The sequence below is a fragment of the Ranitomeya imitator genome, chromosome 5 (genome assembly GCF_032444005.1).
Source record: "Ranitomeya imitator isolate aRanImi1 chromosome 5, aRanImi1.pri, whole genome shotgun sequence".
Taxonomy (NCBI): domain Eukaryota; kingdom Metazoa; phylum Chordata; class Amphibia; order Anura; family Dendrobatidae; genus Ranitomeya; species Ranitomeya imitator.
This window is the reverse complement of record NC_091286.1, coordinates 3,111,530-3,135,217: the sequence shown is the minus strand read 5'-3', so window position 1 is coordinate 3,135,217 and position 23,688 is coordinate 3,111,530. Positions and strand designations below refer to the sequence as shown.

The 23,688-nt window shown below is 47.7% G+C and overlaps 1 protein-coding gene across 1 annotated transcript in view; it reads left to right on the top strand.

The window, feature by feature from the left end:
- The window catches only part of LOC138681015 (cullin-9-like), a 253,108-nt gene extending 241,752 nt beyond the window's left edge, over positions 1-11,356 (top strand). The window contains exons 26-30 of the mRNA XM_069768204.1: positions 1,278-1,458; positions 1,534-1,679; positions 1,794-1,908; positions 2,179-2,375; positions 4,539-11,356. Of these exons, the coding sequence (XP_069624305.1) occupies positions 1,278-1,458; positions 1,534-1,679; positions 1,794-1,908; positions 2,179-2,375; positions 4,539-4,850 (951 nt within the window). The 3' untranslated portion in view covers positions 4,851-11,356. The remainder of the gene's footprint in view (positions 1-1,277; positions 1,459-1,533; positions 1,680-1,793; positions 1,909-2,178; positions 2,376-4,538) is intronic.
- Positions 11,357-23,688: the final 12,332 nt, after the last annotated feature.

Below are 23,688 nucleotides of genomic sequence, written 5' to 3'. Positions count from 1 at the left end.
GGGAAGGAGGGGAAGATGGTGAGGGGAAGGGAGTCGTGGGCAAGAAAAAAGGTGTTGGAAAGTTGGGGAAAATGAGGAAAAGAACCAGGAGGAGATGGTGAGGGAAAGTAGGCAAAGGTGGCAATGAGGACTAGGAGGATGAGATGATGATGATGAGGACCTGGATGAAGAGGTGTTGTGGAGGAAGACCATTAGGAGGAGATCGTGAGAAAGAGAACCAGGACAAGTTGATGATGAGGAGAAAATCGTGAGGAGGAGGATCAGAAGGACAGATGGTGAGAGGTGGGGGGTTGACAATGAGGATAGGAAGGAGGGCATGTTGAAGGATGTGGTGGCGATGATGAGGAAGAGGAGATCATCATGGGTAGGAGTGAAGCTGAGAAGGAGATGGTGAATTGAAGTGGTAAATGCAGAACATAAGAAGACAAGAAGGCAAGGAGGACATGGTGAGGAGATGAGGGGGAGGAAATGATGAAGGAGCATGACATGGTAAGATAGAGGAAATGGTGAGGGGTATGGTGGAATGGTATAGAGGAGGATCATGTGGAGCTGAAAACGATGGGGTAAGTTGAGAATGAGGACCACCAGGAGGAGATGGTGAGGGGAAATAGGAGATCGTGAGACGAAGTGACCATACAGATCGGGGTATCATCTATGATAATGCTGCGCTCTTCTCTATTTTAGTTGCGATTACTCTATGAATGGGGCATCATCTATGATGGAGAAGTGTTCCTCTCTGTTGTAGTTGTGGTTACTCTATGATTGGGAGCACCCTCTATGATAATGCTGGGGTTCTTCTTAATTGTAGATGTAATCACGCTATAATCAGGGGCATACTCTGATAATTGTTCTTCTCAATTGTATTTATGATCACTGTATCATCTGGGGAATCACCTATGTTAATGGTGGGTGTTCTCAGTTGTCATTGTGATCACTGTATTATCGGAGGGACTTCATTTATGACAATAGTGGGTTCTCTTCTCAGTTGTGTGGTCACTCTATGATTAGAGGCATCATCTATTATGCAGGTGGGTTCTTCTCGTTTTAGTTGTGATCACTATGATCAGGGACATAATTTATGAATATAGTGGGTTCTTCTTGGTTGTAGTGGTGGTCATTGATCAGTGGTATTCTTTATGATGGTGGTAAGTTCTCCTTGGTTGTAGTAGTGGACATTCTTTGATGGAGGTGGGTTCTTCTCAGTTGTAGTTTTGATCCTTCTATGATGGTGAGTTCTTCTTGACTGTAGCTCCTCACTGTGTCTTCTGTGTGTTTAGGAGATGGAGGAGAGCCCTGTTCTGCAGGTCGAGGGTGTGGAGGATGCTGAAGTCAAGATCTCTGTGCTATCACCTCGATGTTGGCCTATATCTCCTCTCTGCTATCTTACCGATCCCTCTAAGTATCTCCCAGAGAATCTTGGGACTCCGCTACAGCGCTTCACTGACTTCTATACAAGGAGTAAGTGCCCCGCGGTGTCTGCAGCTGTGACTTCTATGAGTGTGTGCGCTGAACATTGCCTTGTGTTCTCTTCAGGTCAGGCAGGTTCGGGCTCAGATCTCGCTCAGTCTCGCCGGCTGCAGTGGACTTGGTTAGGGAATGCTGAGGTACAATATGGAGACCTGACGCTCAGAGTCTCCACTCTACAGATGTTCATCTTACTGCTCTTCAATCAGCACCAGGTGAGATTGTAGCCAATAGAAGGACCATGGGACCCGGGATCTTGGGCTTGTACAACCTCGGGATGAGGGGTTCTTGTGTTTTCAGGCAGACCTTTATTTCTTGTCTATGGGCAGGAGGTCTCCATGGAGGACATAAAGCGGCATACAGGGACATCTGGAACGTTTCTCACCACCTCACTAGACTCCCTGACCTGCGATGCTGGAGTCCTCTCCCATCACGAGAACACAGGTGGGTAATGAAGCCGGGGAGATGGCTCCCGTGAGTGGATTTCCAGAGTCACAGATCAGGTGTTTGCATTCAGTGACAGGTGACATGTTAGTGATCGGCTGTCACTAAGGATTTATACACGAGGTTCTGGCTGCTGAAGTAGTCGATCTCGCATGGAGATGACTTTTCCCTCCTGCAGATTATTGTGGAGGTGCTGTGGCACCATGCCCTGGATCTCTGTGTGCTCTCTGTCGGCGGCCATTTATTTTGTTGTCTGATTTCTTTTTGTAGGTTGTCTGCATGTAAATGAAGCCGCCCTGCATCATGCGGAGTCACAGACAGTTCTTGATTTCTCTATTAGACCGAATGAGAGGAGGAATTCTGAGATCATCTGTGCACTAGAAAAGCGCAGAGATTTGCTGTCATGTGTATTGGGGCGGGTCATGAAGGATGAGCGGGAGATCCATATAGACCGGCTGCTGTTCAGGGTGAGTCTTCTGCTGCAGGACAATGGCTTCCAAACAGACTGTAGGGTGCCCAACACGTCACCACACATGCGACCGCCACAGACCGAGCGTCACCACACGTGAGACCGCCACAGACCGAGGGTCACCACACGTGAGACCGCCACAGACCGAGGGTCACCACACGTGAGACCGCCACAGACCGAGGGTCATCACACGTGCGACCGCTACAGACCGAGGGTCACCACATGTGAGACCGCCACAGACCGAGGGTCACATGTGAGACCGCCACAGACTGAGCGTCACCACACGTGCGACCGCCACAGACCGAGGGTCACCACACGTGCGACCGCTACAGACCGAGGGTCACATGTGAGACCGCCACAGACAGAGCGTCACCACACGTGCGACCGCCACAGACCGAGGGTCACCACACGTGCGACCGCCACAGACCGAGGGTCACCACAGGTGCGACCGCCACAGACCGAGGGTCACCACACGTGCGACCGCCACAGACCGAGGGTCACCACATGTGAGACTGCCACAGACCGAGGGTCACCACACGTGAGACCGCCACAGACCGAACGTCACCACATCTGAGACTGCCACAGACCGAGGGTCACCACATGTGAGACTGCCACAGACCGAGGGTCACCACACGTGCGACCGCCACAGACCGAACGTCACCACATCTGAGACTGCCACAGACCGAGGGTCACCACATGTGAGACTGCCACAGACCGAGCGTCACCACACGTGAAATCGCCACAGACCGAGGGTCACCACACATGCGACCACCACAGACCGAGGGTCACCACACGTGACACCGCCACAGACCGAGCTTCACCACACGTGAGACCGCCACAGACCGAGGGTCACCACATGTGAGACCGCTACAGACCGAGGGTCACATGTGAGACCGCCACAGACCGAGCGTCACCACACGTGCGACCGCCACAGACCGAGGGTCACCACACGTGCGACCGCCACAGACCGAGCGACACCACACGTGAGTCCGCCACAGACCGAGGGTCACCACACGTGCGACCGCCACAGACCGAGCGTCACCACACGTGCGACCGCCACAGACTGAGTGTCACCACATGTGCGACCGCCACAGACCGAGCGTCACCACACGTGAAATCGCCACCGACTGAGCGTCACCACACGTGCGACCCCCACAGACTGAGCGTCACCACACGTGCGACCCCCACCGACTGAGCGTCACCACACGTGCGACCGCCACAGACCGAGCGACACCACACGTGAGTCCGCCACAGACCGAGGGTCACCACACGTGCGACCCCCACAGACTGAGCGTCACCACACGTGCGACCCCCACCGACTGAGCGTCACCACACGTGCGACCGCCACAGACCGAGCGTCACCACACGTGCGACCGCCACAGACTGAGTGTCACCACATGTGAGACCGCTACAGACCGAGGGTCACATGTGAGACCGCCACAGACCGAGCGTCACCACACGTGCGACCGCCACAGACCGAGGGTCACCACACGTGAGTCCGCCACAGACCGAGCGTCACCACACGTGAGTCCGCCACAGACCGAGCGTCACCACACGTGCGACCGCCACAGACCAAGCGTCACCACACGTGCGACCGCCACAGACTGAGTGTCACCACACGTGCGACCGCCACAGACCGAGCGTCACTACACGTGAGACCGCCACAGACCGAGGGTCACCACACGTGCGACCGCCACAGACCGAGGGTCACCACACGTGCGACCGCCACAGACCGAGGGTCACCACATGTGAGACGGCCACAGACCGAACGTCACTACATGTGCGACCCCCACAGGCTGAGCGTCACTACACGTGCGACCACCACAGACCGAGCGTCACTACACGTGCGACCCCCACAGACCTAGCGTCACCACACGTGCAACCGCCACAGACCGAGTGTCACATGTGCGACCGCCACAGACCGATGGTCACCACACGTGCGACCCCCACATCCCAAAGGTCACAACACATGCGACCATCACAGCGTGACGAACGCCAGTGTCATGTGACCGATACAGACTGAGGGTTTTGATGAACTTGACTGATTCAGGACGTCTCTGACCAGTCATGGATACGTGTCAGGGTCAATGACGTGGACCGTGGATACTGAACGTCACACTGCTTCTCCTGTCGGTTCCTAATCTATGATTTGACATTGCAGGTTCTTGATGGTTTCCGGAGGGAGGCGTCCGTCATGCCCGGTGACTGTGGTGTTCACGATGTGCTCTCCTGTATTAATCGACAGCTGGAAAATGGTGTTATTCATAGGAAAGCGAACAGTCCAGGGATTCTGTGCTATAAACTCCAGGCTCTGCTCCCAGCGCCACTTTGCCCCGTGACTTCACATGCAGAAACCATTACTCCGATCCCCCCCCAAGTGTCAGAATTCTGCAGAGTGCGAAAAATCAGCAGTAACATTGCACCAGTGCCAGAGCGCAGGCTGACCTTTAGCACCTTCAAGTCTATAGAGTAATCCTGAGGGGGCAGAGGATGTGACTATGATACAGACACTGCCGTCCCCAGCCTGTGTCTCTGGTTTCGTGGGATACTCGGGATGCTTCTGGCCGACATCACCTCCTGATCTGCTCTTAATGGCTGATCAGCCGGATTATCTCAGTGAGTGGAGTGTGGACACTGTGGTGGATGGAGAGGAGACTGACATCATGAACTTCAGTCAGATGTGTGGAGCAGGCTCCTTGGATGGACACTGCAGGAGCTGCGTGTAGGGCTTCAATAATTCACAATGGGTTGTCACAGCTCACCGCCTCTTCCTCCTGTACCAGAATTGATAACACCTCAATGGCTTTGATTAGTGGAAGTAAAAAGAAATAAGGAGAGTGTCAGATATCCTATGGGTGAAGACATTAAGTTCTTCTCACCTACAAGAGTGATCTAAGTCATCTACCTCATATAGAAGTTTTTACATCTGCAGATAGAAATGTCCCTTGTGAGCTCCTGCCATGTTATACCCAGCCGAATGCCCATTCTGCTAGACCTGCCTGATTGACCTTCCCACATCACCGGCAGCTTTAACAAACCAGATTGTCACTATGAGAGTCAGGAAATCCATCAGGAGATCCCACAGATTTCCACCGCTGGTACCAAGTTATCACAAAGTGTTGCCTCTAGTCATCAAGACAACTGCTCTGTTGACTGATGAGTGATGGATGCGGCCGGGGCTGCTTCCACTACTTGGTCGGATATTGGGGAACCAACAGTGAACGTATAGTATTCGGATTCCAACACATGGAATATACACTGCACAAAAAAATGAAGGGAACACTAAAATCCCACATCCTACATATCTCTGAATGAAATATTCCAGTTGCAAATTTTTATTCATTGCATAGTGGAATGTGTTCAGAACAATAAAACATAACAATTATCTATGTAAATCAAAAAGCATATCCCATGGAGGTCTGGATTTGTAATGATACTCAAAATCAAAGTGGAAAATCAAATTACAGGCTGATCCAACTTCAGTGGAAATGGCTCATGAGAAGGAAATGATGCTCAGTATTGTGTGTGGCCTCCCCGTGCCTGCATGATCTCCCTACAATGCCTGGGCATGCTCCTGATGAGGCGGAGGATGGTCTCCTGAGGATCTCCTCCCAGACCTGGACTAAAGCATCCACCATCTCCTGGACAGTTTGTGGTGCAACGTGACATTGGTGGATGGAGCGAGACATGATGTCCCAGATGTGTTCAATCAGATTCAGGTCTAGGGAACGGGCGGCCAGTCCATAGCTTCAATGCCTTCATCTTGCAGGAACTGCTGACACACTCCAGCCACATTAGGTTTGGCATTGTCCTGTATTAGGAGGAACCCAGGGCCAACCGCACCAGCATATGGTCTCACAAGTGGTCTGAGGATTTCATCTGGGTGCCTAATGGAAGTCAGGCTACCTCTGGCGAGCACATGGAGGGCTGTGCGGCCCTCCAAAGAAATGCCACCCTACACCATTACTGACCCACTGCCAAACCGGTCATGCTGAAGGATGTTGCAGGCAGATTGCTCTCCACGGCGTCTCCAGACTCTGTCACGTCTGTCACATGTGCTCAGTGTGAACCTGCTTTCATCTGTGAAGAGCACAGGGCGCCAGTGGTAAATTTGCCAATCCTGGTGTTCTGTGGCAAATGCCAAGCGTCCTGCATGGTGTTGAGCTGTGAGCACAACCCCCATTTGTGGACGTCGGGCCCTCAGACCATTCTCTTGGAGTCGGTTTCTAACCATTTGTGCGGCACATTTGTGGCTTGCTGGAGGTCATTTTGCAGGGCTCTGGCAGTGCTCCTCCTGTTCCTCCTTGCACAAAGGCTGAGGTAGCGGTCCTGCTGCTGGGTTGTTGCCCTCCTATGCCCCCCCCCCTCCACCTCTCCTGGTGTACTGGCCTGTCTCCAGCCTCTGGACACTAGGCTGACAGACACAAACCTTCTTGCCACAGCTCGCATTGATGTGCCATCCTGGAGGAGCTGCACTACCTGAGCCACTTGTGTGGGTTGTAGAGTCCGTCTCATGCTACCACGAGTGTGAAAGCACAACCAACATTCAAAAGTGACCAAAACATCAGCCAGAAAGCATTGGTACCGAGATGTGGTCTGTGGTCCCCACCTGCAGAACCACTCCATTATTGAGTGCGTCCTGATAATTGCCAATAATTTCCATCTGTTGTCTTTTCCATTTGCACAACTGTATGTGACATTGATTGTCAATCAGTGTTCCTTCCTAAGTGGACAGTCTGATTTCACAGAAGTTTGATTTACTCGGAATTAGATTCTGTTGTTTAAATGTTCCCTTTATTTTTTGAGCAGTGTATATACAGGGGGTACGGAAAGTATTCAGACCCCTTTAAATTTTTCACTCTTTGTTTCATTGCAGCCATTTGAGAAAAAATGAACATTTTTGAATTTACCAGTGTGCACTCTGCACCCCATCTTGACTGAAAAACAAAACAGAAATGTACGGTAGACATTTTTACTAATTTATTATAAAAGAAAAACTGAAATCTCACATAATAATAGTATTTTTATTTATATAGTGCCAAGATATTTTGCAGTGCTTTACAAATTATGGTCATAAGTCTTCAGACCCTTCGCTCAGTATTGAGAAGCCCCTTTTGAGCTAGTACAGCCATGAGTCGTCTCGGGAATGATGCAACAAGTTTTTCACCCCTGGATTTGGGGATCCTCGGCCATTCTTCCTTGCAGATCCTCTCCAGTTCTGTCAGGTTGGATGGTGAACATTGGTGGACGCCAATTTCCGGTCTCTCCAGAGATGCTCCGTTGGGTTAGGTCAGGGCTCTGGCTGGGCCGGTCAAGACTGGTCACAGAGTTGTTCTGAAGCCGCTCCTTTGTTATTTTAGCTGTGTGCTTAGGGTCATTGTCTTCTTGGAAGATGAACCTTCGGCCAAGTCTGAGGGCCAGAGCACTCTGGAAGAGGTTTTCATCCAGGATAGCTCTGTACTTGGTCGCATTCATGTTTCCTTCTATGACAACCAGTCGTCCTGTCCCTGCAGCTGAAAAACACCCCCATAGCATGATGCTGCCACCACATTTCACTGTTGGGATTATATTGGGCAGGTGATGAGCAGTGCCTGGGGAGGGCTGCAGTGATAGTTGACTTTGTGGAACTTTCTCACATCTGTGGAGCTCATCCACAGTGATCTTAGGGTTCTTCTCTACCTTTCTTACCAAGGCTCTTCTCCCACGATTGCGCAGTTTGGCTGGACGGCCAGGTCTAGGAAAACTTCTGGTGGTCTCAATCTTCTTCCATTTAAGGATTATGGAGGCCACTGTGCTCTTAGGAACCTTAAGTACTGCAGAAATTCTGTTGCAACCGTGGCCAGATCTGAGCCTTGCCACAATTCTGTCTCTGAGCTCCTTTGGCCTCATGATTCTCATTTGGTCTGACATGCACTGTGAGTTGTGAGGTCTCAGAGACAGGTGAGCGCCTTTCCAAATCAAGTCCTATCAGTTTAATTACACACAGCTGGACTCCAATGTAGGAGTAGAACCATCTCAAGGAGGAGCACAAGGAAATGGACAGCAGGTGACTTAAAGATGAGTGTCTGAGCAAAGGTGCTGAAGACTTATGACCATGTGATATTTGTTTTTCTTTTTTAATAAATTTGCAAAAAGCATTAAGCTACTTACTGGTAGCGATATTTTTCGGAGGCCCATGACAGCACTATGAGAGAGGGGATCCGCCCTTAAGGAACAGGAAACCTACAGATACAAAAGGGCGGCACCTCTCCCCATGCATCAGTTGTATTTCAGAGCCTGAGAGGACTACCGCGGTTAGTGGTACACAAATATACATTATATACATTTTGAAACAAAAAATAACCTATTATATTGTAACAAGACACCACACGTGAGATTTACATATTACACTATATACATATCAGGAAGTGCAACCCCCATGTGAATAGGGAGGGAACTAAGGGTGCTGTCATGGGCCTCCGAAAAATGCCGCTACCAGTAAGTAGCTTAATGCTTTATTCGGACTCCCATGACAGCACTACGAGAGATTTACAGAGATGTAAGCTACCTTAGGGAGGGACTATAGTTTGTAGCACCCTTAACCCAAAGGAGAGATCAGAGGAGGACCCCAAATCCAACCGATAGTGCTTAAAGTGGAAGGGGATGACCATGTGGCCGCCTTACATATCTGCTCCACTGACACTCCAGATCTTTCCGCCCAGGATGACGCCATGGCCCGGGTGGAATGTGCCTTTAGATTCTGCGGAGCTGGCCCCCCGCCTGCTGTATAAGCTAGAGAGATAGTTTCCCTAATCCATTTAGCCAGTGAATATTTTGATACTCTAAACCCTTTCCTTGGACCTTGGAAGGAAAGAAGCAGTGCCCCATCTTTCTTCCAATTATCAGTAGCTGAAATATACTGAAGAAGAGATCTAACGTCTGAAGCTTCTGCTCTTTAGGATTAGAGGGATTAGGAATAAAAGATGGCAAAACTATCTCCTGTGATCTATGGAAACGTGTCGCCACCATCGGTAGATATGCCGGGTCTGGTCTAAGGACTACTTTGACAAGATTTCAGTGTATGGAGGAGCTCTGGAAAGCGCCTGGATATCCTCTATCCTGCGAGCTGAGGTTATGGCAATCAGGAAGGCTGTCTTAAGTGTCAACATTTTGATCGAGGCCTCTTGCAGAGGTTCAAAGGGGGGTTTAGTTAGAGAGGACAGAACTAAATTTAAATCCCATGGAACTGTTCTGTCTTTATGCACTGGTGTAGATCTACTAACTGCCTTCATAAACCTCGCTATCCAGTAGTTATTAGCTATATTACAGGAAAACAGGGCACCCAAAGCTGAGACCTGTACTCTAAGGGTACTAGGAGAGAGTTTTAACTCGAACCCCTTCTGTAGGAACTCTAAGATTTGTTGTATTGGCACCCCGTCTTGGATATCAAACTTTGAACAAGTTAAGAACTTTCTCCAAGTCCTAGAGTAGATTTTCGTAGTTATTTGCTTTCTACTCTTTAGGAGTGTCTCTACTAAGTTTGGAGAGAAGCCTTTCCCCACTAATAGTGACCGTTCAAACTCCATGCTGTTAAATGGAGCACTGCCACTTGTGGATGGGAGATCGGTCCCTGAGAAAGCAAGTTCGGGATCTCTGGCAGTACCCAGGGAACCGATACGGACATTGTCTTGAGCCAGGCAAACCAGGTTCTTCTGGGCCAAAAGGGGGCGATAAGGATGACTTTCGCTCGATCCTCCCTGATTTTCCTCACCACTAGAGGTATCAGGTTCAGTGGTGGGAAAGCATAAGCCAGTGGAAAATCCCATTTTATTAGAAGCGCGTCCACCGCCAAGGGATTCTCCCTGGGATTTAGAGAGCAAAAAAGTTTTACTTTTCTGTTGCTCCTGGTGGCGAACAGATCCACCACTGGCTGACCCCCATCTGCGGACGATAAGATCGAAAATGTCCTTGTTGAGAGACCACTCTCCCTGTCTTAACACATTTCGGCTGAGAAAATCTGCTGCCACATTTTCTTTTCCTTTGATGTGGAGAGCTGTCAAAGATAGAAAATTGAGCTCTGCCACCTGGAACAACCGATCCGTGATCTGCATTAATGTTTCGGAACGAGTTCCCCCTTGCCGGTTTATGTAAGCGACTGACACTCTGTTGTCTGACAGAATTCTGACGTGCTGGCCCTGCAGATATATGAGGAATTTTTTAACAGCCAATTCAACCGCCAACAACTCCCTTTGGTTGGATGAGAATGTTGTGAAGGGTTCCCACTGTCCGTGGACCACCATGTCCCCCATATAGGCTCCCCACCCCGAAGAGCTGGCATCCGTGGTTATCACCTGGGACACATCTACTATCCAGGGAACCACTGCCGATAAATTCCTTATATCTAACCACCACCTAAGGGAATTCAATGTTATTGGCCCCAACGTTAATTTCCCATTTAACGCGCCTCCTAAGGCCCTGTCATGGAACAAGACTTCTTTTTGTAGGGATCTGGTGTGGAACTGAGCCCACTTAACTGCTGGAATGCAAGACGTAAGCGACCCAAGTAGGGACATTGCTTGCCTAAGTGTCATGGAAGGTGTATTGATTGCTTTTAATACATAATTCTGAATTAGATCTATTTTCTCTATAGGGAGGAGACACTGCTGTGTCACTGAATTCAACATTAATCCCAGAAATTTTTGAACATTTAGGGGCTGTAATTTAGATTTTTTGAAGTTTATGATCCAACCCAAATGTTCTAGTTTGGTTTTAGCAATCTCCCATTGTGACAGACAGTGATCTACCGAGTTCCCTACAATGAGGAAATCATCTAAGTAGGGGATTATAAGGACATTTGACTCTCTTAAATGTGCCATGATTTCCGCGATTATTTTAGTGAACACTCTAGGTGCCGAGGTTATCCCAAAGGGGAGTGCCCTGAATTGAAAATGTTGAATCCTACCCATTAGTACTGCTACCCTCAGGTATTGTTGGAAATCAGCATGAATGGGTACATGATAGTAGGCATCTTTTAAATCCACTACCACCATGAAACAGTTGTTGAAAAGCATTTTTATTGTCGAATTGATGGACTCCATTTTGAAGGTATGTTTTACCAAAAACTTATTGAGACCTTTAACCCCTTTACCCCCAAGGGTGGTTTGCACGTCAATGACCAGGCCAATTTTTACAATTCTGACCACTGTCCCTTTATGAGGCTATAACTCCGAAACGCTTCAACGGATCCTGGTGATTCTGACATTGTTTTCTCGTGACATATTGTACTTCATGATAGTGGTAAAATTTCTTTGACAGTACCTGCGTTTATTTGTGAAAAAAACGGAAATTTGGCGAAAATTTTGAAAATTTCGCAATTTTCAAACTTTGAATTTTTATGCAATTAAATCACAGAGATATGTCACACAAAATACTTAATAAGTAACATTTCCCACATGTCTCCTTTACATCAGCATAATTTTGGAACCAATTTTTTTTTTTGTTAGGGAGTTATAAGGGTTAAAAGTTGACCAGCAATTTCTCATTTTTACAACACCATTTTTTTTTAGGGACCACGTCTCATTTGAAGTCATTTTGAGGGGTCTATATGATAGAAAATGCCCAAGTGTGACACCATTCTAAAAACTGCACCCCTCAAGGTGCTCAAAACCACATTCAAGAAGTTTATTAACCCTTCAGGTGTTTAATAGGAATTTTTGGAATGTTTAAATAAAAATGAACATTTAACTTTTTTACACAAAAAATTTACTTCAGCTCCAATTTGTTTTATTTTACCAAGGGTAACAGGATAAAATGGACCCCAAAAGTTGTTGTCCAATTTGTCCTGAGTACGCTGATACCCCATATGTGGCAGTAAACCACTGTTTGGGCGCATGGGAGAGCTTGGAAGGGAAGGAGCGCCGTTTGACTTTTCAATGCAAAATTGACAGAAATTGAGATGGGACGCCATGTTGCGTTTGGAGAGCCACTGATGTGCCAAAACATTGAAACCCCCCACAAGTGACACCATTTTGGAAAGTAGACCCCCTAAGGAACTTATCTAGAGGTGTGGTGAGCACTTTGACCCACCAAGTGCTTCACAGAAGTTTATAATGCAGAACCGTAAAAATAAAAAATCATATTTTTTCACAAATTATATTTTTGCCCCCAATTTTTTATTTTTCCAAGGGTAAGAGAAGAAATTGGACCTCAAAAGTTGTTGTCCAATTTGTCCTGAGTACGCTGATACCCCATATGTGGCAGTAAACCACTGTTTGGGCGCATGGGAGAGCTCAGAAGGGAAGGAGCGCCGTTTGACTTTTCAATGCAAAATTGACAGGAATTGAGATGGGACGCCATGTTGCGTTTGGAGAGCCACTGATGTGCCTAAACATTGAAACCCCCCACAAGTGACACCATTTTGCAAAGTAGACCCCCTAAGGAACTTATCTGGATGTGTGGTGAGCACTTTGACCCACCAAGGGCTTCACAGAAGTTTATAATGCAGAGCCATAAAAATAAAACAAAATTTTTTTCCCACAAAAATTATATTTTAGCCCCCAGTTTTGTATTTTCCCTAGGGTAACAGGAGAAATTGGACCCCAAAAGTTGTTGTCCAATTTGTCCTGAGTACGCTGATACCCCATATGTGGGGGGGAACCACCGTTTGGGCGCATGGGAGGGCTCGGAAGGGAAGGAGCGCCATTTGGAATGCAGACTTAGATGGAATGGTCTGCAGGCGTCACATTGCGTTTGCAGAGCCCCTAATGTACCTAAACAGTAGAAACCCCCCACAAGTGACACCATTTTGGAAAGTAGACCCCCTAAGGAACTCATCTTGATGTGTTGTGAGAGCTTTGAACCCCCAAGTATTTCACTACAGTTTATAACGCAGAGCCGTGCAAATAAAAAATATTTTTTTTTCCACAAAAATTATATTTTAGCCCCCAGTTTTGTATTTTTCCAAGGTTAGCAGGAGAAATTGGACCCTAAATGTTGTTGTCCAATTTGTCCTGAGTACGCTGATACCCGATATGTGGGGGGGAACCACCGTTTGGGCGCATGGGAGGGCTCGGAAGGGAAGGAGCATCATTTGGAATGCAGACTTAGATGGATTGGTCTGCAGGCGTCACATTGCGTTTGCAGAGCCCCTAATGTACCTAAACAGTAGAAACCCCCCACAAGTGACCCCATATTGGAAACTAGACCCCTCAATGAACTTATCTAGATGTGTTGTGAGAACTTTGAACCCCCAAGTGTTTCACTACAGTTTATAACGCAGAGCCGTGAAAATAAAAAATCTTTTTGTTTTCCCACAAAAATTATTTTTTAGCCCCCAGTTTTGTATTTTCCCAAGGGTAACAGGAGAAATTGGTCCACAAAAGTTGTTGTCCAATTTGTCCTGAGTACGCTGATACCCCATATGTTGGGGTAAACCCCTGTTTGGGCACACAGGAGAGCTCGGAAGGGAAGGAGCACTGTTTTACTTTTTCAACGCAGAATTGGCTGGAATTGAGATCGGACGCCATGTCGTGTTTGGAGAGCCCCTGATGTGCCGAAACAGTGGAAACCCCCCAATTATAACTGAAACCCAAATCTAAACACACCCCTAACCCTAATTCCAACGGTAACCCTAACCACACCTCTTACCCTGACACACCCCTAACCCTAATCCCAACCCTATTCCCAACTGTAAATGTAATCTAAACCCTAACCCTAACTTTAGCCCCAACCCTAACTGTAGCCCCAACCCTAACCCTAGCCCTAACCCTAGCCCTAATGGGAAAATGGAAATAAATACATTTTTTAAATTTTTTTATTTTTCCCTAACTAAGGGGGTGATGAAGGGGGGTTTGATTTACTTTTATAGCGAGTTTTTTAGCGGATTTTTATGATTGGCAGCCGTCACACACTGAAAGACCCTTTTTATTGCAAAAAATATTTTTTGCAATACCACATTTTGAGAGCTATAATTTTTCCATATTTTGGTCCACAGAGTCATGTGAGGTCTTGTTTTTTGCGGGACGAGTTGACGTTTTTATTGAAAACATTTTCGGGCACGTGACATTTTTTGATCGCTTTTTATTCCGATTTTTGTGAGGAAAAATGAGCAAAAACCAGCTATTCATGAATTTCTATTGGGGAAGGCGTTTATACCGTTCCGCGTTTGGTAAAATTGATAAATCAGTTTTATTCTTCGGGTCAGTACGATTACAGCGATACCTCATTTATATCATTTTTTTATGGTTTGGCGCTTTTATACGATAAAAACTATTTTACAGAAAAAATAATTATTTTTGCATCGCTTTATTCTCAGGACTATAACTTTTTTATTTTTTTGCGGGACAATATGACGCTTTCAGCGGTACCATGGTTATTTATATCTGTCCTTTTGATCGCGTGTTATTCCACTTTTTGTTCGGCGGTATGATAATAAAGCGTTTTTTGCCTCTTTTTTTTTTTTTTCTTACGGTGTTTACTGAAGGGGTTAACTAGTGGGACAGTTTTATAGGTCGGGTTGTTACGGACGCGGCGATACTAAATATGTGTACTTTTATTGGTTTTTTTTTTTTTTATTTAGATGAAGAAATGTATTTATGGGAATAATATTTTTTTTTTTTTTCATTATTTTGGAATATTTTTTTTTATTTTTTTTACACATTTGGAATTTTTTTTTTTTACTTTTTTACTTTGTCCCAGGGGGGGACATCACAGATCAGTGATCTGACAGTGTGCACAGCACTCTGTCAGATCACTGATCTGACATGCAGCGCTGCAGCCTTCACAGTGCCTGCTCTGAGCAGGCTCTGTGAAGCCACCTCCCTCCCTGCAGGACCCGGATCCGCGGCCATCTTGGATCCGGGGCTGGAGGGAGCAGGGAGGGAGGTGAGACCCTCGCAGCAACGCGATCACATCGCGTTGCTCCGGGGGTCTCAGGGAAGCCCGCAGGGAGCCCCCTCCCTGCGCGATGCTTCCCTGCACCGCCGGCACATCGCGATCATCTTTGATCGCGGTGTGCCAGGGGTTAATGTGCCGGGGGCGGTCCGTGACCGCTCCTGGCACATAGTGCCGGATGTCAGCTGCGATAAGCAGCCGACACCCGGCCGCGATCGGCCACGCTCCCCCCGTGAGCGCGGCCGATCGGCTATGACGTACTATCCCGTCCAGGGTCAGATAAGCCCAGGGCACCTCGACGGGATAGTACGTCTAAGGTCACAGAGGGGTTAAGGTTTATAATGGTCCTATAAGACTTATCCGGCTTTTGGATTAGGAATAGGGGAGAGTAAAAACCCTTTCCCTGCCTGAGAATACGGCACTTCTACCAAAACATTTTTGGAGCAAAGAGTCCTCACTTCTTCTTCTAAGGCGAATTGTTCAGTGGGAGATGAGTGCCAAGGTGTTAACTTGAATTTGTCCTGTGGAATATGAACAAATTCAAGCTTGAGACCATGGGAAACGGTGTCTTTTATCCAAACGCGGTTTGTGATTTTCGACCATTCTGCCGAGAATTGCAACAGTCTCCCTCCCACTGGAATTGCCAGTCATTGGTCTTGTTTTTTGTTTTCCGTCGGGTTACGGCGAAACATGAGACCTGTACCTCGTTTTCGCCTATCCTCCCATCTGGGACGATCTCTACCCGGTGAGAAGGTGCGCCTTCCTCCCCGATTGAACCTTCTTTTGTTGAAGGGACGACAATATGGATTGAAAAGGTTGGGAAACTTTTTCTTGTCATCCCCTGCCTTCTCTAGTTCATCCAGGGTAGGCCCAAATAAATACTTGCCTTTACAAGGGATAGCGCAGAGCTTTGCTTTCGAATGCATATCCCCCGGCCAGCATTTCAACCATAGGGCTCTCCTTGCAGCATTAGAAAGTCCTGCTGCTCTAGCTGCCAACTTAACGGAGTCAATTGAGGCGTCCGATAAAAAAGCCGCCCCCTCCTGGATTACAGGTAACGCTGAAAGTATAGAATCTCTAGAGGCCCCCTGTTTTAATTGGGTCTCTAACTGGTCCAGCCAGACCATCATTGACCTTGCCGTGCAGGTTGATGCTACCGCAGGTCTTAAGGAGCCAGCTGCTATTTCCCAGGTCCCCTTTAGGAAGGTATCCACTTTCCTATCCAGGGGGTCTTTAAGCGTTCCCATATCCTCAAACGGGAGAGAGGATCGCTTTGCTACCTTGGCAATTGCTGCATTCAGCTTTGGGGCCTTCTCCCAGCTACCCACTGCTGGGTCATCAAAAGGGTACCGACGTTTCTGCGCAGGTGGTAAGGAGCCTTTTCTCTCCGGTTTTCTCCACTCCCTATTGATAAGTTCCTGTATCTTCTCATTCAAAGGAAAGACTCTGCGCTTTTTCTGTTCTAATCCACTGAACATCATTTGTTCTTTAGATAGTTGAGGCTTGGGTTCCGTTATACCCATTGTGCCTCTGACCGCCTTTATCAATTTGTCTATCCTCTCTAAGGGTAAGCAAAACCGAGCAGCGTCTTCTTCTGAAGAGGATGATGCTGCTGAATCGTCCGATTCCTCGCTCCTGTCCTTATCCACAGACGAATCAGATGCCCACTGAGTTTTTTGCTTAGAGCCTCCTGTCTGTGAAAGGTTCTTAATGGACTGCTTGACCTCCATTCTAACCATTTCCTTTAGACTGGCCGCAATAGAAGAGGATTCTTCTGCTACCTAAGGGGATAAGTAAGGTAGACTAGAATGTAAGATCTACATGCTATACCCCCTCCCCTCCTTCCAGGACCTCACCGTCTGCTGGATAAAGGGGTCACAGTTTTTTAGGGTGTGAGTCAGGCAAGGGAACCCCGCAGATGGCACACTCCCTATGCTTCGCCTTGCCGACGCTTTTCCTTCCCTGCACAAAACATATGAGGGGACACTAGTCACTAAGTGAACTTTCTCGAAGATCACTTACCAGTGGCTGCCCACACCCAAAGAGATACCGAAGTACGAGGGGGATCTTTTCTGGCTGACGCTCCAGACCCGTCTGAAGGAGCTTCTGCGGCCAGATCCATCGCTCTTTTTCTCACATGGATTTCTGAGGCACTTCATCCAGCAGCAGAGGCTGCTGATCCTGATCAGACTCCATCTTCAGTTTGGAGACCAGGAGCAAGGAACGCGCACCTGGAGCCGACATATAGCCCCTCCTCCGGCCAGCGTAATTATGCCGCGCTCTTCAGCCAATTACCCCCCCTCTTCTCCCCCCAGGGGATCAGCCGACACCTGAGGGTGATCGGCGCACATTTCCCGGTGGGCGCCGCCATCTTGAAGCCCCTGCGCATGCGCAGAAGCTCCGTGACCCGGAAGTCACCACTGGCTCCGCCTTCCGACGTCACCCTTAGTCCACAGCGCTTCCTTGTCAGCACTGTGAACAGACCGAGACCATGCAGGAGACTCCGAGGGCGCCCCCACAATGCTGCCGACCCCCCAGAGCCCCCCCAGCGCAGCAAGGGAGGGGAACATTTATACATACCACGCGCCGGCTTCCGGAGACAGGACACCCCCTGGCGACCGCTCCACGCTGATCAGACACTGCCGTGCAGCCCTGCCAGAGCCACCGTGTCTACTTCAGGTACCCCGCACCGGCCGAGGTAGGAGACCCCCTCGCTACCTGATTCGGTCCGGCCGGCCTGGAATCCCTGCCAGTAATCTTCTGTAGGATCCAGTCCCTCCAGGAACAGGAAACCAACTGATGCATGGGAGAGGTGCCGCCCTTTTGTATCTGTAGGGTTCCTGTTCCTTAAGGGCGGATCCCCTCTCGCGTAGTGCTGTCATGGGAGTCCGAATAAATTTCTATATTTCTGCGTTTTTTCCATTCAAGATGGGGTGCAGAGTGAACATTAAAGAGAAAAATGAACTTTTGTCAATTTTCCAAATGGCTGCAATGAAACAGACTGAAAAATGTAAAGGGATCTGAATACTTTCCGTACCCACTGTACACCCCAGTACAGGAGCACCACACCATATACCCCCCAGTACAGGAGCACAACACCATATACACCCCAGTACAGGAGCACAACACCATATACACCCCAGTACAGGAGCACAGCGCCGTATACACCCCCCCCCTCCGAGGACAAATGTATGCTAGGTTAACCTTTGTGATGCAATCCCCTATTATAGAGGTCACTTGTAGAATTAGGTTGCCTCCTTTAGAGGTAATCCTTTCTAACTTATCGGTGGGGAGTAGGGATTTATAGGGATTCTCTAGGGTGAGCGGGGGTGCCGACCTCCGCAGCAAGGCACGTAAGAATCTAGGGTTTAATAGGGTGAGCAAGGCTCACTTATTGAGGTTACGCGGTAGCATACGAGCAGCTCATCATGTTAGGTCAGACATCCAGTCCTTTGCCTGGTAAAGCGTCACATGTGATTGCTTTAAATGGTGTAATAAAAGGTAATTTTTAAAGGTATAAAAAATGGCAGATCCCAGCGGATGAGGAAATGAATATTACAACTGTTACTTCTAAACAGCCATAAACAAATACAAAACAGTAAAAACAAATGATTAGTGATGAGCGAATATACTCGTTACTCGAGATTTCCCAGCATGCTCGGGGTCCTCCAAGTATTGTTTTGTGCTCGGAGATTTAGTTTTCATCGCCTCAGCTGAATGATTTACATCTGTTAGCCAGCATAAGTACATGTGCCTGGTTGCTAGGGAATCCCCACGTTCTTATGCTGGCTAGTAGCTGTAAATCATTCAGCTGCGGCGATGAAAACTAAATCTCGGAGCACTAAAAAATACTCGGAGGATACAATGGGTGCACTGGCAGCAGCAGCATAGTACAGAACATGATATACAGGTAGGTAAGTCCAGCACACACACAGTTTTTTGCTTTTAGGGTATGTGCACACGATGCAGATTTAGTGCAGAACTGCAGCAGAAACGCTGCAGATCTGCACTGTGATTTACAGTACAATGTAAATCAATGTGAAAAAAAAAGCTGTGCAAGCTGTGAAACGCTGCAGATTTCAAAGAAGTGCATGTCACTTCTTTTGTGCAGTTCTGCAGCGTTTCTGCACCCCTCCATTATAGAAATCCACAGTGGTAAAATCTGCATAAAAAAATGCAGCTGCGGATTCTGCCAGGAGATGCAGATTTAGTGCAGAAAATTCTGCACCACATTTCCTACGTGTGCACATAACCTTAGAGATCATTTATTTTACAGATCTGCAGCACTGCCATGGGTACAGCCTGGGTGCCCACGTATGATAACTTCTTTCTAGGTTTCTGGGAGTGGGGTTTGTTTGGCGACAGTGGTCCAGGCCGCCCACCATGTGCAGTGCTGGCAAAGAAACATTGACAATTTGTTGATTATTTGGCAAAGTTCAGTGATGGAGCTGGAGAGGTCCATAAACCAACTCAATCAGAATCATTAGAACATCCAACTTCTATTCAAATATGATCCTAACATAATAGACTTGCCTGACATCAGCATGGAGGTAGACCAACGATCTCGCCTACAGACTGATGTCTATACAAAGAGTAAATCGGTAAATGCATTACTGCACACAGAATCTGCTCATGATCAGTCAACTATAAGGCTAGCTGCACACGTCCGGAATTGCTGCAGAAATTTCCACGGCAATTCCAGAACTCCCTGAATTGGCATGCGTTTTCCCGCTAAACACTAGTGTTTTCCAAGCGTAATTAGCTTGCAGAATGTTTGCATTTTCCAAGCAATCTGTAGAATTGCTTGGAAAACTGATTGAAATGTTGATCACACTTGTGAAGCATAGTGTTTGACAAGTGTGACCAACTTTTTACTATTGATGCTGCCTATGCAGCGTCAATAGTAAAAAGATCTGTTAAAAATAATTAAAAAATAAATAAAACAATTATGATATTCTCTCCTTCTGGCGTCCCCGGCTGTCTTCCCGCTCCTCACGTTCCCAGTAATGCCTAACGGCAATGACCCCAGATGACGTAGCATCACGCGAGACTGCACGTCATCACAGGTCATTGCCACAAAGCATCACTGGGAACGGGAGCATCGCAAGGAGCGGAAAGGCTGCCGGGAACGCGGGAACGTGAGAATATCACGATTTATTATTTAAATTTTTTTTTTTAAACAATTATATGGTTCCCAGGGCCTGGAGGAGAGTCTCCTTGTCACGATATTGTAAAAGCCCCCTTCCCTGTCACTCAGGCAAGAGCTTGCCTTGTCAATGTATGTGGGGGAGTTTTATTGAAGAAAGGTATTTACGACTGGCATAGCTGCAGTGGAAAGTTGTGCTAGCTAAAACCGGTCTGATTCCCTTCTGTAAATGCAAGAAGTCCTTTGTTCCATTATTGTAAGATATTGGGCCAACGATTTAGGCTAGAAAAAGTACATATTGTTAACATTCGTCGGCGGTTCTGTCAGCCACTCTAAACACGAGCTTCTAACTCCATCAGGTAAAAAGTAGGGATTTCTCTGTAATTATGCATCACAAATAGGACATATTTGATCTCATTAGAATGCCAATGGTAATACGAGATGAATGCTGGGTTTGTTATGACTATAACATGTTCTGTAGCGGAGTTACAGGCATTAGACAAATTTAGGTTAAATTTAGTTAAACTGAAGAGAGAGGAGGGTCTGGGTATGCCAGCCCTGTTGGTGATGTCACAGGATGCGGTTTATAAGTTTTTGCCAGACCCCGGCAGTGAGGCTGTCTGCTGGAGCCTAAGTGAGCCTGACTTGAAGAGCTGTTCCTAACCAGAGTCCTAATGCACTGGGACAGATGGAAACTCCACCAACTAGCTTGGTTGCCTGCAATGCTCTGAACATATGTAAGTGTTGATTTCTCATTTAACCCGTTATTTTTATAATTGCCTTGTACATATTTTCAATTGTCTCATATTGTAACATCTTTATATGACTTTTTATAAACACTGCCTTAAACCTTTGACGGAGTATAATATTTAATACTAGTCGTTCTTCCTGCTCTAAAACGTACCCGGAGTCTTCTGAAGGGAATTACGCTACTGTTTTGGGTTAGCTTCGGACCCGTTTAATCGAAGCTGGTGGCAGCATACTGTGTGCGGGCCTTTGGGTGACGTTGTAGCAACTGCGGCGTTGATAATTATTGTTCCTGCCTGAGTGGGAGTAGTTAATCGCGTCCCTGCAGCGTGCCCAATAGAAAGTACATAGCAGGCAGCCTTTCTGGCGACTAATTACCCCAGGTGCAGTACCTAATCTGACCTGAGAGTAAGGGGGCGCCAGAGAGCTGCAAGTTTCAAGTGGAACTGTAAGCGGGATATACATAAATCCCTGCAGTATGTGGTATATTGAAGAGAAGTGTGATACCTAGAATAAGCCCCTGCTGTAAACTAAGAGGTCAATAGCCTTGTGTGTGTTTTTTCATCACATTGTGGAGTGGAGGGATAACTAGGATAAGCTCCCCTGCACATGTGATAGCCGTCTGTTGGCCTAAAGTCACCCCGACCCGTGACGTGGGGGTGACGGTCACGGTGTGAATTGTGACAAATTGGTGGCAAGGCGGTGGGATCTTAGAGCATTAGTGATGTGGTTTGAGTGATCATTCCTCTCACTAAAAACTTGCAACGTTCTTGCGAGAACTCTGCACAAATAAGTTTGGAGAACGAACTCAGTGTTTATTAGTCCTGAGACAATTGTGTGTACTGGTTATTATCCCTTCCTCTTTGTTTTTCTGTCCTATCTTTTATTTGGCAACCATGGTTGGGCTGGGAGAAACCTTTTATAAGCAGCAGACCAGAGACATCCTTATTGCCTAATGCAAGTCACAGCACATTGACTTTGCAGGCAAAAACAAAGCCCAACTGGTCGCAGATCTGGTGCAATGGGAAGCCACTCTAGACCACTCTCAGAGCCCAGTGGCCACAGAAGCCAGCACAAGCGAACATGGTGCTGCAGCAGAGGTCCAACCATTGGATGCCAGCACTATTAGTAATCAGGGCGAATTGGACCCCCACCTGCAGGCGGCCTTGGAAAAATTCCCCACTGACGACCATGAGGGACGTCGGCAGCTGATTCAGCAGTACTGGCAGGAGGCCCGAGCCGAGCGGCAAGCCAAGCGGGAGGCTGAGAGAGCCGAGAGCGAAGCCCAGCGAGAGCATGAACGGGAGATGCCCTCCACCACCCGGAGCCATGAGCCCAGCAGCACTCAGATACCGAAGCCCCGACCCGATCACTTTCCTGTTATGGAAAAGGACGGGGACTTGGACACTTTTCTGCGGGCCTTTGAGAAAGCCTGCAGACAGTACCAGCTGCCTACAGATGAATGGGCACGATACCTGACCCCAGGGCTGAGAGGCAAAGCTCTGGAGGCGTTTGCTGCCCTCCCTCAAGAACAAGATGGTGACTGAGGCCATCAAGCAGGCCCTGGTAACAAAGTACCAGCTTACACCCGAGGTTTACCATAGAAAGTTCCGGAACCTCCAACGTGGCCCACACGACAGTTACAGTGATGTGGCACATGGACTGGGGACCCACTTTGACCAGTGGACCCAAGGACTGTCAGTGACCACCTTTGCACAGCTGCGAGACCTGATGATCAAAGACCAGTTCTTACATCTTTGCCCAGCTGAGGTGCGACAGTTCGTGATGGACAGAGAACCGCCGACGAATGTTAACAATATGTACTTTTCCTTTTTCTAGCCTAAATCGTTGGCCCAATATCTTACAATAATGGAACAAAGGACGACTTGCATTTACAGAAGGAAATCAGACCGGTTTTAGCTAGCACAACTTTCCACTGCAGCTATGCCAGTCGTAAATACCTTTCTTCAATAAAACTCCCCCACATACATTGACAAGGCAAGCTCTTGCCTGAGTAAAAGGGAAGGGGGGTTTTAGCCCACAGCTTGGGCTAACAAGAGAAACTAAACTTATATGATATCTCATACAATATCGTGACACTACTCTCCTCCACCCCGGGTACCATCCGCACGTGATCCGCTTACTTCCGGCGTGGTGGACATAGCCACATGCGGGAAGTAAGTGGATCAATGCATTCCTATGTGTGAGGAATCGCCGCGATTCCGCACAAAGAATGAGCATGCTGCGTTTTTTTTCCGGAATCAGAGTCTGCTGCGGAAAAAAAATGCAGCATGTGCACAAAAAATAATAGGATTCTTAATGTCAGCATTTTTTGGGAGGTTTTATCACGTTTTTATAGCGAAAAAACGCGAAAATTCCTGAACGTGTGCACATAGCCTCAGGGCCTTCCCCGTTGGTGAATTCCTCAAGATGAGGCAGATTCGCTCTTCTCAGGCAGATTTTGAAAAACAGGCAAGGGATCTGTCTGATAGATTCTCTGAAAGGGGGAATAGTAAAAGATGCATATAAAAGGGCAGCTCCTACGTAG